We start from the raw sequence: 13,144 nt of genomic DNA on the forward strand, positions 1-13,144 counted from the left end.
CTGCCATGCACAGACAGATCAGAGTGAGGGGGCAGCATTGCCCCCTAGTGGTCAAAGGGGGGTCAATGACAGAAGATGAGAAGAACAGACCGATTCCGATCATCCGTGATACAATACACATTTCTCCATGCTGCTGTGCGAAGATGTCCTAATATGGACACCATTCCAAAGATGACACCGTCTCCCCCCCCCCCCCCCCCCCCCCCCCCCCCCCCCCCTCCCCCCTCTGTCACATCTCCCCAAGATCCGGAGTGAGTTGTTTCTCTCTTTAGTGTTTTGCAGTTGGAGGGTGCGTGTGAGAGATATCAGTCTCGGATCGAGGGAAAAAAACAACAGCTGAACTTTCAGCACAACGGGTTATAGAGTCGCCTCCATCAGCCAGACGCCCTGCCTTCGAGGAGGGCCAAATCTCCTTACAGCAAAAAGCAAGAAAAGCATTTTCTCTGTGCACAATTCCTTACTGTGAAACAGGCAACGTCCTTTATGATTGCAACAAGCACTCCTCTACATATTTCAGAGTCCTTTTTAAACTCCCGTTTGAAAAACAAAAACCCACACAGTACAAAAAAAATAAAATGGAGAAAAAAAAGTACATGTTTACAAGTTTAACACTGTGCAGTGCTGCAAATATACATCATATGCGCTCTTCTTTCAGTCTCAGCTTTGAGTTGACCGCGGACTCATTTTACATAAAGATTCCTGACAAAATGTCCTTCTTAAGAGGTGATGGGGGGGAAGTGAAGATGAGTGTCTGGTGCAGTGGGGTGGGACGTAGTGATGTGGAAACAGGAAACTATCACAGCCTGGACCATGTCAGAGGGGTCCAGGCCAGAACGAGTAGAAGTAGAAAGAAAGTTCCTCCTCCAAAGGGTGGGGGCACAAGCGGGATTTGGGGGAGAGGTAGAGATTGAGGGCGAGAGGGTGAGGTTGTGTTTTCTTCCTAGGGTCTTTGGGTAGATCTGTGGTGTGGGGTGGGGAGGTTAAGAGAAGAGGTTTTGATGGGGGAGAGTGGGAGAAATGGTCGAGTGTCAATGTTGGGGTTTACGACTAACCCTAACCTGAGGTATGTGTGGGTTGTTGTGAGAGGGAGTAGGATCCCCTTAATTCTAAAGCCTTTGATGAAATGCTAATGAAAGCACAGTAAGACTAGAAATAGTTGGAGGGGTTAAATGGAAAATAGAGTAGTCTGACACTGGGTCCAGTCTGTTGGATGAGAGAGGGGAGGACGTTTGAGGCATGGAGAGGCGTCCATCCACTCCTCAGAACAAAGCCTCATGGGAAAGCGAGTCCAAGCACAGGGAGAGACAGATTTAAAGACAATGAGCAGATCAAGAGGTCAACAGGTCAGTTATGACAATGAAAGATGGAGTCAGACAGACAGGAGATTCAGTTACAAGGGTTAGTAATGTAGTGGATGACGGCGAAGAAGGTTGATTGTGATTGGTTGCTCTCTGGGATTGAGGGGATGGAGCATCCTGGTTCAAAGGTCAGCGTGGGTGGGCAGGGTCGAGCTACTCCTCCATGCACATGGGCAGGTTGACGAAGGTGAACACGTTGTACTCGATCATGATGGAGAAACACAGGAAGACAGCGTAGAGGACCAGCGTGTAGATACCCAGCTTCAGATCCAGCTTCCAGTGGTTCACGTGGATCCCCCCCACCTGCAGAGGTGGAACACACACACAGCACACCATACTTAGGGTGTGTTCCTATGCCCAGGCGTAGCTGACGCATGCCAGATCTTACAATGCCTTGATGCCTTACAATGGCTTATCTTACAATGCCTTGATATTACGTATCAGCTAACCACATCATATGTTATAGCAAACTGGTGGCCCGACTGTTGATGACATGGCATGCAAACATTGGTTGATGCATGCAACGTCCGAGCAGGGGAACGCAACCATAGTCAGAGGTACATCAGACCTCTGTATGTACACCTGAATAGTGGCTGATGGTTCATCAAGAAATTACTGGCAACACTTTTGTTCATCTGTCTCTGCCACACACACACACACACACACACATGTGCAAGGCGGCAATTGCGCATACACACGGTTTAGAATGGGACAGAAATATTTACATTTATAAAATGTTCTAAATTCTTAGACCTTATTTCAGCATTTGATCATAAAAAAATGGGAAACTATTAGCTAATTAAATTAAGACACCTGTTAATGTAATTAATCGAATGATGATGATTTCCATTCGTGTAATTGTGCTTATTAGACACATTTTTCAATAACACCAATTTAGCTCTTCAAGCTGCAATATGTAACGTTTTGGGCGACCGACCAATGGTGTTACAGATCTGCCATTAACATTGAAATGAGGTCTAACAACCGGTAAATATGTTCTTCAGTTTAATTTGTGTCTTTTGCTTTTGTACACCAGCTTGAAACAGCTGAAAATACAATATTTGTGGAAAATATCACAGCGGTTTAGACGGTACAATGATTATCTACACGATACTTGCTTGTTTTGTCACATACTGTAGAGTGCCGTGAAAAAGTATTCACCCTTTTCTCATTTTCTCTACTTTTGCATATTTTTAATACCGAATGTTATCAGATCTTCAACCAAAACCTAATATTAGATAAAGGGAACCTGAGTGAACAAGTAACACAACAATTACATAATGATTTAATAAACAAAGTTATCCAACACCGAAAGTCCCTGTGAAAAAGTAATTGCCCCATAACACTCACTAACTGGTTGTGCCACCTTTAGCTGCAATGACTCCAACCAAACACTTCCTGTAGTTGTTGATCAGTCTCTCACATCACTGTGGAGGAATTTTGTCCCATTCATGCATGTAGAACTGCTTTAACTCAGCAACATTTGTGGGTTTTCAAGCATGAACTGCTCAGTTCAAGTCCTGCCACAACATCTCAATTGGGATTAGCTCTTGCCCATTCCAAAACTTAAAATGTGTTGCTTTTTACGGTGGCACAACCAGTTAGTGAGTGTTATGGGGAAATGACTTTTTCACAGGGACTTTTGGTGTTGGATAACTTTGTTTATTAAATATATAAAATAAGTATACATTTTGTTTGTTATTTGTAAACTCAGGTTCCCTTTATCTAATATTAGGTTTTGGTTGAAGATCTGATAACATTCAGTGAGAAAATCAGAAAGGTGCAGATACTTTCAGCAACCAGGAAATGAGCGATTTCTGTATAGTGCCTCTTTAAATAGAACACACACACGGAAGAGTTTGAGACAAAACAGTAGCATTATCCATATCCACAAAACAGAACCGTTCCAATAAATATCTAAGGCCACACAGAGGGGCAAGAACACGGATTCAATTGTATATGCATTCATCAATTGTCCGTTTTTGTCCGTCAACTCAAACTTGCATATGTACATAAAAAATATATATATTTTATTTATTTAAACTAGGCAAGTCAGAACAAATTCCTATCTTCTCCGTTGTCTATCATCAGTCAACTGATGACTCCCTTTGAAAAAACATTGGTTCCATAGCCGAATACACTGGCAGATTGTTCAGTGGCAGAGACATAGATACTGTGGTCTCTATACAAAGTAAGACTCTGGTCAGTAGTATAATGTAATACATGTATAATATATGCCATTAAGCAGATGCTTTTATCCAAAGCAACTTAGCCACGCGTGCATAACAGTATTACTTATGGGTAGTCCTGGGAATCGAATCCACTATCCTGGCGTTACAAACGTCATGCTCTAACAACTGAGCTACAGAGGACAGAATCTTCTCACCGTTAAAGCCACAGAACCCAGCAGCAGCACCACAGAGTAGAGAAGTCCTCGACTGTTGATAATGACCTAGAGGGGAAGTCATAGTTAACATTACATGGGGAATATTAAAAAAATATAATTAACTTAATGTACAGTTGAAGTCGGACGTTTGCAGACACCTGAGACAATTACATTTAAACTCAGTTTTTCACAATTCCTAACATTTAATCCTAGTACAAATTCCCTGTCTTAGGTCAGTTAGGATCACCACTTTATTTTAAGAATGTGAAATGTCAGAATAATAGTAGAGAGAATAATTTATTTCAGCTTTTATTTATTTCATCACATTCCCAGTGGGTCAGAAGTTTACATACACTCATTTAGTAATTGGTAGCATTGCCTTTAAATTGTTTAACTTAATTGTTTAACTCAAACATTTCGAGGTCAGGGCTTTGTGATGGCCACTCCAATACCTTGCCTTTGTTGTCCTTAAGCCATTTTACCACAACTTTGGAACTATGCTTGGGGTCATTGTACAGTTGGAAGACCCATTTGTGACCAAGCTTTAACTTCCTGACTGATGTCTTGAGATTTTGCTTCAATATATCCATATAATTTTCCTACCTCATGATGCCATCTATTTTGGGAAATGCACCAGTCCCTCCTGCAGCAAAGCACCCCCACAACATGATGCTGCCACTCCCGTGCTTCATGGTGGGATGGTGTTCTTCGGCTTGCAAGCGACCCCTTTCTCCTCCGAACATAATGATGGTCATTATGGCCAAACAGTTGTATTTTTGTTTCATCAGACCAGAGGACATTTCTCCAAAAAGTACGATCTTTGTCCCCATGTGCAGTTGCAAACCGTAGTCTGGCTTTTTTATGGAGGTTTTGGAGCAGTGGCTTCTTCCTTGCTGAGCGGTCTTTCAGGTTATGTCGGTACTACTCGCTTTACTATGGATATAGGTACTTGTTTCCTACAGCATCTTCACAAGGTCCTTTGCTGTTGTTCTGGGATTGATTTGCACTTTTCGACCAACGTACATTAATCTCTAGGAGACAGAACGCGTCTCCTTCCTGAGCGGTATGACGGCTGCGTGGTCCCATGGTGTTTATACTTGCGTACTATTGTTTGACAGATGAGCGTGGTACCTTCAGGCGTTTGGAAATTGCTCACAAGGATGAACCAGACTTGTGAAGGTCTACAATATTTTTCCTGAGGTCTTGGCTGATTTCTATTGATTTTCCCATGATGTCAAGAAAAGAGGCAGTGAGTTTGAAGGGAGGCCTTGAAATACATCCACAGGTACGCCTCCAATTGACTCAAATGATGTCAATTAGCTTCTAAAGCCATGACATCATTTTCTGGAATTTTCCAAGCTGTTTAAAGGCACAGTCAACTTAGTGTATGTCAACTTCTGACCCACTGGAATTGTGATACAGTGAATTATAAGTGAAACAATTGTTGGAAAAATTACTTTTGTCATGCACAAAGTAGATGTCCTAACCGACTTGCCAAAACTATAGTTTGTTAACAAGAAATTTGTGGAGTGAAAAACTAGTTTTAATGACTCCAACCTAAGTGGATGTAAACTTCTGACTTCAACTGTATAGATTAAAGCAATATTCAAAATTATAAAAGTTGGAACAACTATCTAAATACATGGATGTGGTCATAGTTAACTCACGGGGTGTGTCTCAATAGTCTTAAGTGGCTTCCTCTCTGGCCAGGAGTATGCTTTATACTATTGAGATGCACCCCTAGTTGAAGTGTGGGAGAGGAGGAGAGCTGGAGAAACAGTAGGGTCAAGGACTCAATCACACAGTACTGAAACACTTGTTGTAGTAGTCCTTAAAAAATGTGTTATTCCCTCTCCAAAACATGACTGATGAACACTTCCAACTCAAGTGCTCAGAGTCAACATCACTTGACCTCATTTCAGTGTATACGCTTCCTGAAAGATGACTACTAAACTACACGTATTTACCGTGCACATTGAGTTACAAAGTCATACGTCAAGCAAAGCAGTAATCTCTCAATGCTCCCTACAAGGAAAGCTGTTCCCTATGCTCCAGGGTGAAGGTACAGATCTAGGATCAGCTTCCCATCCCCCTATTCTAACCTTAAACATTTGTGGGGGAAATGCTATACTGATCCAAGATCAGCGACAAGGGGCAACTGAACCCTACTCCGTTCCCTATAGCTGTTCTTACCTCAGAGCCATAGTTGACCGCCATGGTCTGTAGCGCCCAGGGCAACCCCAGCCCAACCAGGATATCAAACACATTACTGCCGATGGTGTTGGACACTGCCATGTCACCCATTCCTAAACAGAAATAGTTGTCATTCAAATACAAGCATTGTACTTCAAAGCAACGCCCAGAATTAACTTTGAAAAGCCTTAAGACAAGATTATTGCCAAAGATGGTACAGTTCAAAGATACCTTTTGTTTTTCAATGAGTAGATGCCCTTGATTTCCATCCTCACAAAAGTTAAAGGGAAATGACAGAAAGTAGAGTCGTACCTTGCCGAGCAACGATGAGACTGGCGATGCAGTCTGGTACACTAGTGCCCGCTGCCAGGAAAGTTATGCCCATAATGACGTCTGGGATGCCAAGGGTGTAGCCGATGATGGTGACCTGTGACCACACCCACATTACAACTGATCAGTGACCAAAACAGCCAGACACAACCCTCCACACACACACACACCACACCACACACAGTCTTGTTAAGCTAACCTTGTGGGGACATTCAAAATCCTATTTTCCATAAACCTAACCTGTACTCTCACCCTAACCTTAACCCTAACCTTAACCCAAAAGCCTTAACCCTAACCCTAGCTCCTAACCCTAACCCGTAATGTAATTCTAACCTTAACACTAAACCCCCTATAAATAGCATTTGACCTCGTGGGGACCACCAAATGTCCCCAGTTGGTCAAATTTTAGTTTGTTTACTATTCTAGCAGGGACTTCTGGTTAAGAATAATTAAACACATCCACTACTGTACCCTGAGACTCACCATCCAGACCATGAAGTAAGAGAAGACAGCGATCCAGACAGTGGAGAGGATGAAGGAGAGCATAAAGAACTTCTCCCATCGAGGCTTGGCACAGTTGGGGATGGTGAAGAACAGGAGGAGCAGCAGGGGCCACGCGATCAGCCACTTACACTTGCTGCTGATGCCCGCTGTAGGATTGAAGGGGCAGGTAAAATCAACCACATGCATTTATAAGGCCCTATTAATATCAAGTCAAAGTGCTTTACTGTAATAAAGCCCAGAATTCCAAAGAGCAAAAAAGAAGCACAGTGGTGAGGAACAAGTCCCTAGGAGAACGTACAACTCATTCTAGAACAGCGTTCTGGTCCTGGAAAAACTAGGTAAAATCTAATTTTACTGGTCACGCACACATATTTTGCAGATGTTATTGCGGGTGTAGCAAAATGCTTGTGTTCCTAGCTCCAACAGTGCAGAAATACCTAACAATACACGCAAATCCCAAAAAATGAAAAGGAATTAAGAAATATTAGAATGAGCAATGTCAGAGTCTGGAATATAAATATACATATGCATTTGATGTTGTGTAAAGGCATTATGGACAGTATATGAATAGAAAAGGTGTACAGCAGTAGTTATATAGGATGAGCAATGACTAGAATACAGCACATACAGTGCATTCGGAAAGTATTCAGACCGCTTGACTTTCTCCACATTTTGTTACATTACACAGGGGTGGGCAATTCCAGTCCTCGAGGGCCTGATGTCACAGTTTTGCCCCAGCCAACACACCTGACTCCAATACTCACCTAATCATGATCTTCAGTTTAGAATGCAATTTGATTAATCAGCTGTGTTTGCTAAGGATGGAGAAAAAGTGTGACACCAATCAGCCTCTCAAGGACTGTAGTTGCCCACCCATGCTTTACAGCCTTATTATGAAATGTACTAAATTATTTTTTCCCTCATCAATATACCCCACAATGACAGTTTTTTATTTTTTACTAAAATACTTTATTTTTATATTATTTTTATATATTTTTATATTTCCTATGATACTCGAAATAGAGCTCAGGTGCATCCTGTTTCCATTGGTCATCCTTGAGATGTTTCTACAACATGATTGGAGTGCACCTGTGGTAAATTCAAGTGATTGGACATGATTTGGAAAGGCATACACCTCTTTATATAAAGGTCCCATAGTTGGCGGTGCGTGTTAGAGCAAATGAGGTCAAAGGAATTGTCCGTAGAGCTTAGATACAGGATTATGTCGAGGCACAGATCTGGGGAAGGGTACCAAAACATTTCTGCAGCATTGAAGGTCCCCAAGAACAAAGTAGCCTCCATCATTCCTAAATTGAAGAAGTTTGGAACCACCATGACTATTCCTAGAGCTGGCCGCCCAGCCAAATTGAGCAATTGGGGGAGAAGGGCCTTGGTCAGAGAGGTGACCAAGAACCCGATCCTCTGTGGAGATGGGAGAACCTTCCAGATCAGTCAGGCCTTTATGGTAGAGTGGCCAGACAGAAGCCACTCCTCAGTAAAAGGCAAATGACAGCCCGCTTGGAGTTTGCCAAAAGGCATCTGAAGGACTCGTAAGAAACAAGATTCTCTGGTCTGATGAAACCAAGATTGAACTCTTTGGCCTGAATGACAAACTTCACATCTAGAGGAAACCTGGCACCATCCCTATGGTGAAGCATGTTGGTGGCAGCAACATCATGATGTGGGGATGTTTCTCAGCGACAGGGAGACTAGTCAGGATCGAGGGAAAGATGAACGGAGCAAAGTACAGAGAGATCCTTGAAGAAAACCTGCTCCAGAGCGCTCAGGGCCTGACTTGGGCGAAGGTTGTTATTGAAAATCTTGAGTCAAATATTTGCACAGATACCGGAACCTGTAGATTTAGTTAGACTTTATTACAAAGTAACAGAGCCGAGCAATTTCATGAAACAGGTACAATCTGTTATCACAGAGCCCTGCCTTTATAGTATTCTGTCTTTGCATAACGTATAGAGTCCCCTCCCTCTATATGAAAATAACTCCCCGTGACCTTTCATCACCATTGTCTTTCAGTCTCAGTTCTTGCTTGTTAACGCCCACATCTGACAGCTGTATAGGTTATAATGTTAGCGGGGCCCTGGTCCTATATGTTCCATTCCTTATGTAGCCATTCTGTCTCAGCACATTACAGTGGACAGTCTAGATGCTGCTAATAATGGAAATGTTATCATAGTCATGAGTTTAGCTCCCACAAGGTTCCCCTTCCAACAGGACAACGACCCTAAGCACACAGCCAAGACATTGCAGGAGTGGCTTCAAGACAAGTCTCTGAATGTCCTTGAGTGGCCCAGACAGAGCCCGGACTTGAACCCGATCGAACATCTCTGGAGAGACCCCATCCAACCTGACAGAGCTTGAGAGGATCTGCAGAGAAGAATGGGAGAAACTCCCCAAATACAGGTGTGCCAAGCTTGTAGCCTCATACCTAAGAAGACTTGAGGCTGTAATCTCTGCCAAAGGTGCTTCAACAAAGTACTGAATAAAGGGTCTGAATACTTATGATTTATATATATATATATATAAACACTGGAATATCACATTTACTTTAAGTATTCATATGTACATAAGTACATATATATAATACAAAAACCTGTTTTTGCTTGTCATTATGGGGTATTGTGTGTAGATTGATAAGGGAAACAAACAATTGAATACATTTATAATAAAGCTGTAACCTACAAAATGTGTGAAAAGTCAAGGGGCTTGAATACTTTCCGAATGCACTGTACATATGAAGTGGGTAAAACAGTATTTAAGTGACCAGTGTTCAATGACTGAACATTGGGCAGCAGTCTCGAAGGTGCAGGGTTAAGGTGCAGGTATTTGGTCTAGCCCAGCACTAACACAACCAATTTAACTCATCAGCTACTTCAATCACAAAGCACTTGGAGGTTTCATACACACATTGGAGCAGTGTCTGTCATGTACATAACTCTCTGTCAAAGATCATTAGAATTAGTCATGATATGATAGTCACTGGATAATTTGGGTAAGGGCACCGCGTCTACTGAAGTGCAAGCACATGTTTAAATCTGATGAGCCATATCCACAATAATGTCCAGCTCTGTCTGAATAAACAACACACACACACACACACCAGGGATATGAAAGGGGGAGATTGTCTCATTTTCAGCCTCCTCCTCTGCAGGCTTGTCCTCGGGCACGTTGCCGTTCTCAACATCCACCTTCCCCTCCAGCACCTGGGTCTCCACTCCGTTGGCACCCTGGACCAGCTTCTGACGCTGTCACAGGAAGAGGCAAAACAGGGAGTTGTTCATTAAGGCACACGTCGGAAAATGTTGTTCAATGAAAAATGAAAGGGAGTGTTTGGTATTGGACCAAGTCCAGATATTCCCCCCTGATTCAGTCAGTTTTTTTCTCGTTTGATGCCTAATGAACACAACCCAGGTAGTCAACAGTACAGCAATGACAGCACTATCAAATCTATACAAATGAGATCATTGCCTTCTCTAACATTGAAACAAACCATCTTCCTGCAGTTGCATCACTCTCTATCCATACCTCAGTGATGATGAGGCGACTGGCCATGCGCAGCCGGGTCTTGGGTCCAAAATGGCTGGTGATCATGATGCGGAGGCCGGCCTCGGGGAAACGCATCTTGGGAGGGTTGGCATGCATCATCTCATCGACCATGACCACAGACCCACGACTGTAAGCCTTACTGGGCTTGACTGGAGGCGGACAGACATGTTAGACATTCAAAACTGACACACACACACAAACACACACACACTCACATAACAGGGTTTCTGTTAGGAAAGTGTGGCGCTGGACATTTGAGAAATGTACCGGACCCATATGCATGCATAACAGGATTAGGGCGTTTACCACGGTGCGCAGAATGACAGAAATCACATTTAGATTATGGTAATTCATATGAACAGAACATGCAAACCGAGGATGCAACGATGTCCTTCTTACTGAATTCTGATGTGCACTTTGAAGATGAAGAATAACTGTCCACATTTGGTTTCCTCAGCCAACAAGAGGAGTAAAATCACTACCCTATGTCAATATACTATCCCCCATAGTAGAAAAGTTGACCTATTCTATTTGTCAGCTTGTCGAGAAAGAAATAGCCTATTCCAAACAGACTCTGGGAACAGTTGTGGGAGGATAGATACCAAATTCATACAACCAGGAGCCAAAGCTACATAAAAAAAAAGAAGTTCAAAAGCAATGAGTCTGATGCAACAGATCAGAACGTTTAGCTTAAATTTGTTGACCACCTATTATTTCTTCACGTTATAAGGGTGGCAATGCTCACAAGGCCGTAGGCTACGTGTGAATGTTTGTTCCATCATGCAATTAACGGGAAAACCCCGTTGTCAAAGTGCACCGCACAAAGCAAGCGCTTTCATGTGACAGAGATGAAAACACTGTTAGAAATGTAGAAAGAAGGGAGATCTGAGGAAACAACTAGGATGGGTTGTTAAAAAGACTAGGATTGTGCCTTTGGCTACTGGACAATGAAAGCCTATAGAAAATAATTGCCTCCACGGACATGGTCTGATTTCGTCTAGGCTGTTTTGAAGGTAAGACGTGCCTCATAAGATGTCGTAAAACGTTCGGGTTTCAAACAATTAGGTATATGTTTTCAAAATGCATATGCTGCCTCCAGCTCATTGCTAAGTGGTGTTGAAGCCTGCCTGCGGTTGGCTATTCATTTTCTGTTTGAGATACTGTAGCAGCAGCTCTCACATTGTCTGACAGATTTTCAGCTCAAAGGTTCTGTGTCTGTATGCTGTTTGCGTGTGATTAATAAGATGCATAACGAAAGTACTGGACACGGACTAATTTATTTCCACAGAACTATGCAAATATACCTATAGACCGATAAGCATGACCAGTCATGTATTTACATCGACTGGTATTTCCATCAATGAAGAGGCTATAAAGCATTATTTTACAATGTGATTTTATCTTCTTCTCCCGGACAATTGGCCAGCAGCAATGATCTTCATCGGCTTTTCAATTAATTCATTTTATTTGCCAAATGCCGGCTATTACCAGCTAACGGAAACCCTGACTCACACACAAACATGCTAGCAAAAAAACATCAAACACCAAAAATCCATTTCAGGTGTAAAAACACCTTGCCGTGAGAAGTTTCCTCTTGTGTTTGACACCTATTTCTGGTAAAATGGCCCGAATTCAGAGTCTGATAAGTGTTCTATATTCAACTCTTACGTTTATGAATGATATATAAATTGACATGCATACTAAGAAAACAAAGCTGACATAAACATTCCCTATATTTTGATATTCATTTACCACAAGTCAGTGGGTTGATACCTCAAGAGGCAAGCAGAGAAACACTGCAATCTAGCGTGCAGAAACACAACACACATTAAGCAACAGTGGGTTTGGTAAGACTAAACAGACAGGCGTTTTGACATTAGTGGAAAGAAAGTGGAAGATATGGCCGCATCTATACAAGTTACTGATCTGACCTTTGAACTGTTTGTTTGTCTATGTCTGACTGTTATTTTCATGTGTTTAGTTGCTGACATTAATACCAAAGATAAGGCGGCCAGGAAGAGAGAGAGAGGAAGATATCAGAGGCGGCTGGCGGGAGGGGCCATAGGAGGACAGGCTCACTGCAATGGCTGGAATGGAATAAATGGAACCGAGTCAAACGTGGTTTCCATATGTCCGATACGTTCCACATTTCCATTCCAGCCATTACAATGAGCCCATCCTCCTGTAGCACCCCCCGCCAGCCTCCTCTGTTAGAGATAGAGAGCCAAGTGCTGTGGTTGAGCTGAAGGTTACCTATTACCCATTGTCAATCGGCACAGTACAATGGAGATTGTAGAACTGCAACACCTCCACCACACTGACCGAGGAAGTCCTACCCAACTCCCATGGACCCACAAGTTCATATTCCTGCCCAATTTATAGACTTAGCTCCAGACATATAGTGTCCAAAAGCCTGTTTAAGCATGGGCAACCGCATGGAGGACTTATACCATGCTGAAGTAGTAAACTCAAAGATGCTGGTTAATGAGGATGTTGCATAAAGACCGCCATTGCCGCGGTTCCTGTCTGTATAAGTGGGCGTTCCCTCTTTAGCTTGAGAATACTTTTCCGCGTGAGAAAGCATGCTCAAAGACGGTCTTCATTCCATAACTGCAGGTGGCAGTAAATTGCCAACCTTGGCTTTATACCTGTTCAAACAACATACTCCAGGTGGCAGTATTCACTCTTTCAGTTTGTTTGTTGGAAGGAGTAGCAGAAGAAATTTGACTACTTCAAAATGGAGATTGATTCAATGGTGCTGCCCGTGCTCTCAGATGCCATAATGGGACAGATGCAAAGATAAGTCAAAGTT

The 13,144-nt window shown here is 42.6% G+C and overlaps 1 protein-coding gene across 1 annotated transcript in view; it reads right to left on the minus strand.

Moving 5' to 3' along the window:
- Nucleotides 1-226: 226 nt before the first annotated feature.
- The window catches only part of LOC109901401 (sodium/potassium/calcium exchanger 4-like), a 67,857-nt gene continuing 54,939 nt past the window's right edge, over nt 227-13,144 (minus strand). The window contains exons 11-17 of the mRNA XM_020497414.2: nt 10,312-10,481; nt 9,887-10,031; nt 6,751-6,917; nt 6,250-6,364; nt 5,938-6,050; nt 3,745-3,810; nt 227-1,661 (exon numbers count right to left, since the gene is read on the minus strand). Of these exons, the coding sequence (XP_020353003.2) occupies nt 1,512-1,661; nt 3,745-3,810; nt 5,938-6,050; nt 6,250-6,364; nt 6,751-6,917; nt 9,887-10,031; nt 10,312-10,481 (926 nt within the window). The 3' untranslated portion in view covers nt 227-1,511. The remainder of the gene's footprint in view (nt 1,662-3,744; nt 3,811-5,937; nt 6,051-6,249; nt 6,365-6,750; nt 6,918-9,886; nt 10,032-10,311; nt 10,482-13,144) is intronic.

This window comes from Oncorhynchus kisutch, linkage group LG12, assembly GCF_002021735.2.
Source record: "Oncorhynchus kisutch isolate 150728-3 linkage group LG12, Okis_V2, whole genome shotgun sequence".
Taxonomy (NCBI): domain Eukaryota; kingdom Metazoa; phylum Chordata; class Actinopteri; order Salmoniformes; family Salmonidae; genus Oncorhynchus; species Oncorhynchus kisutch.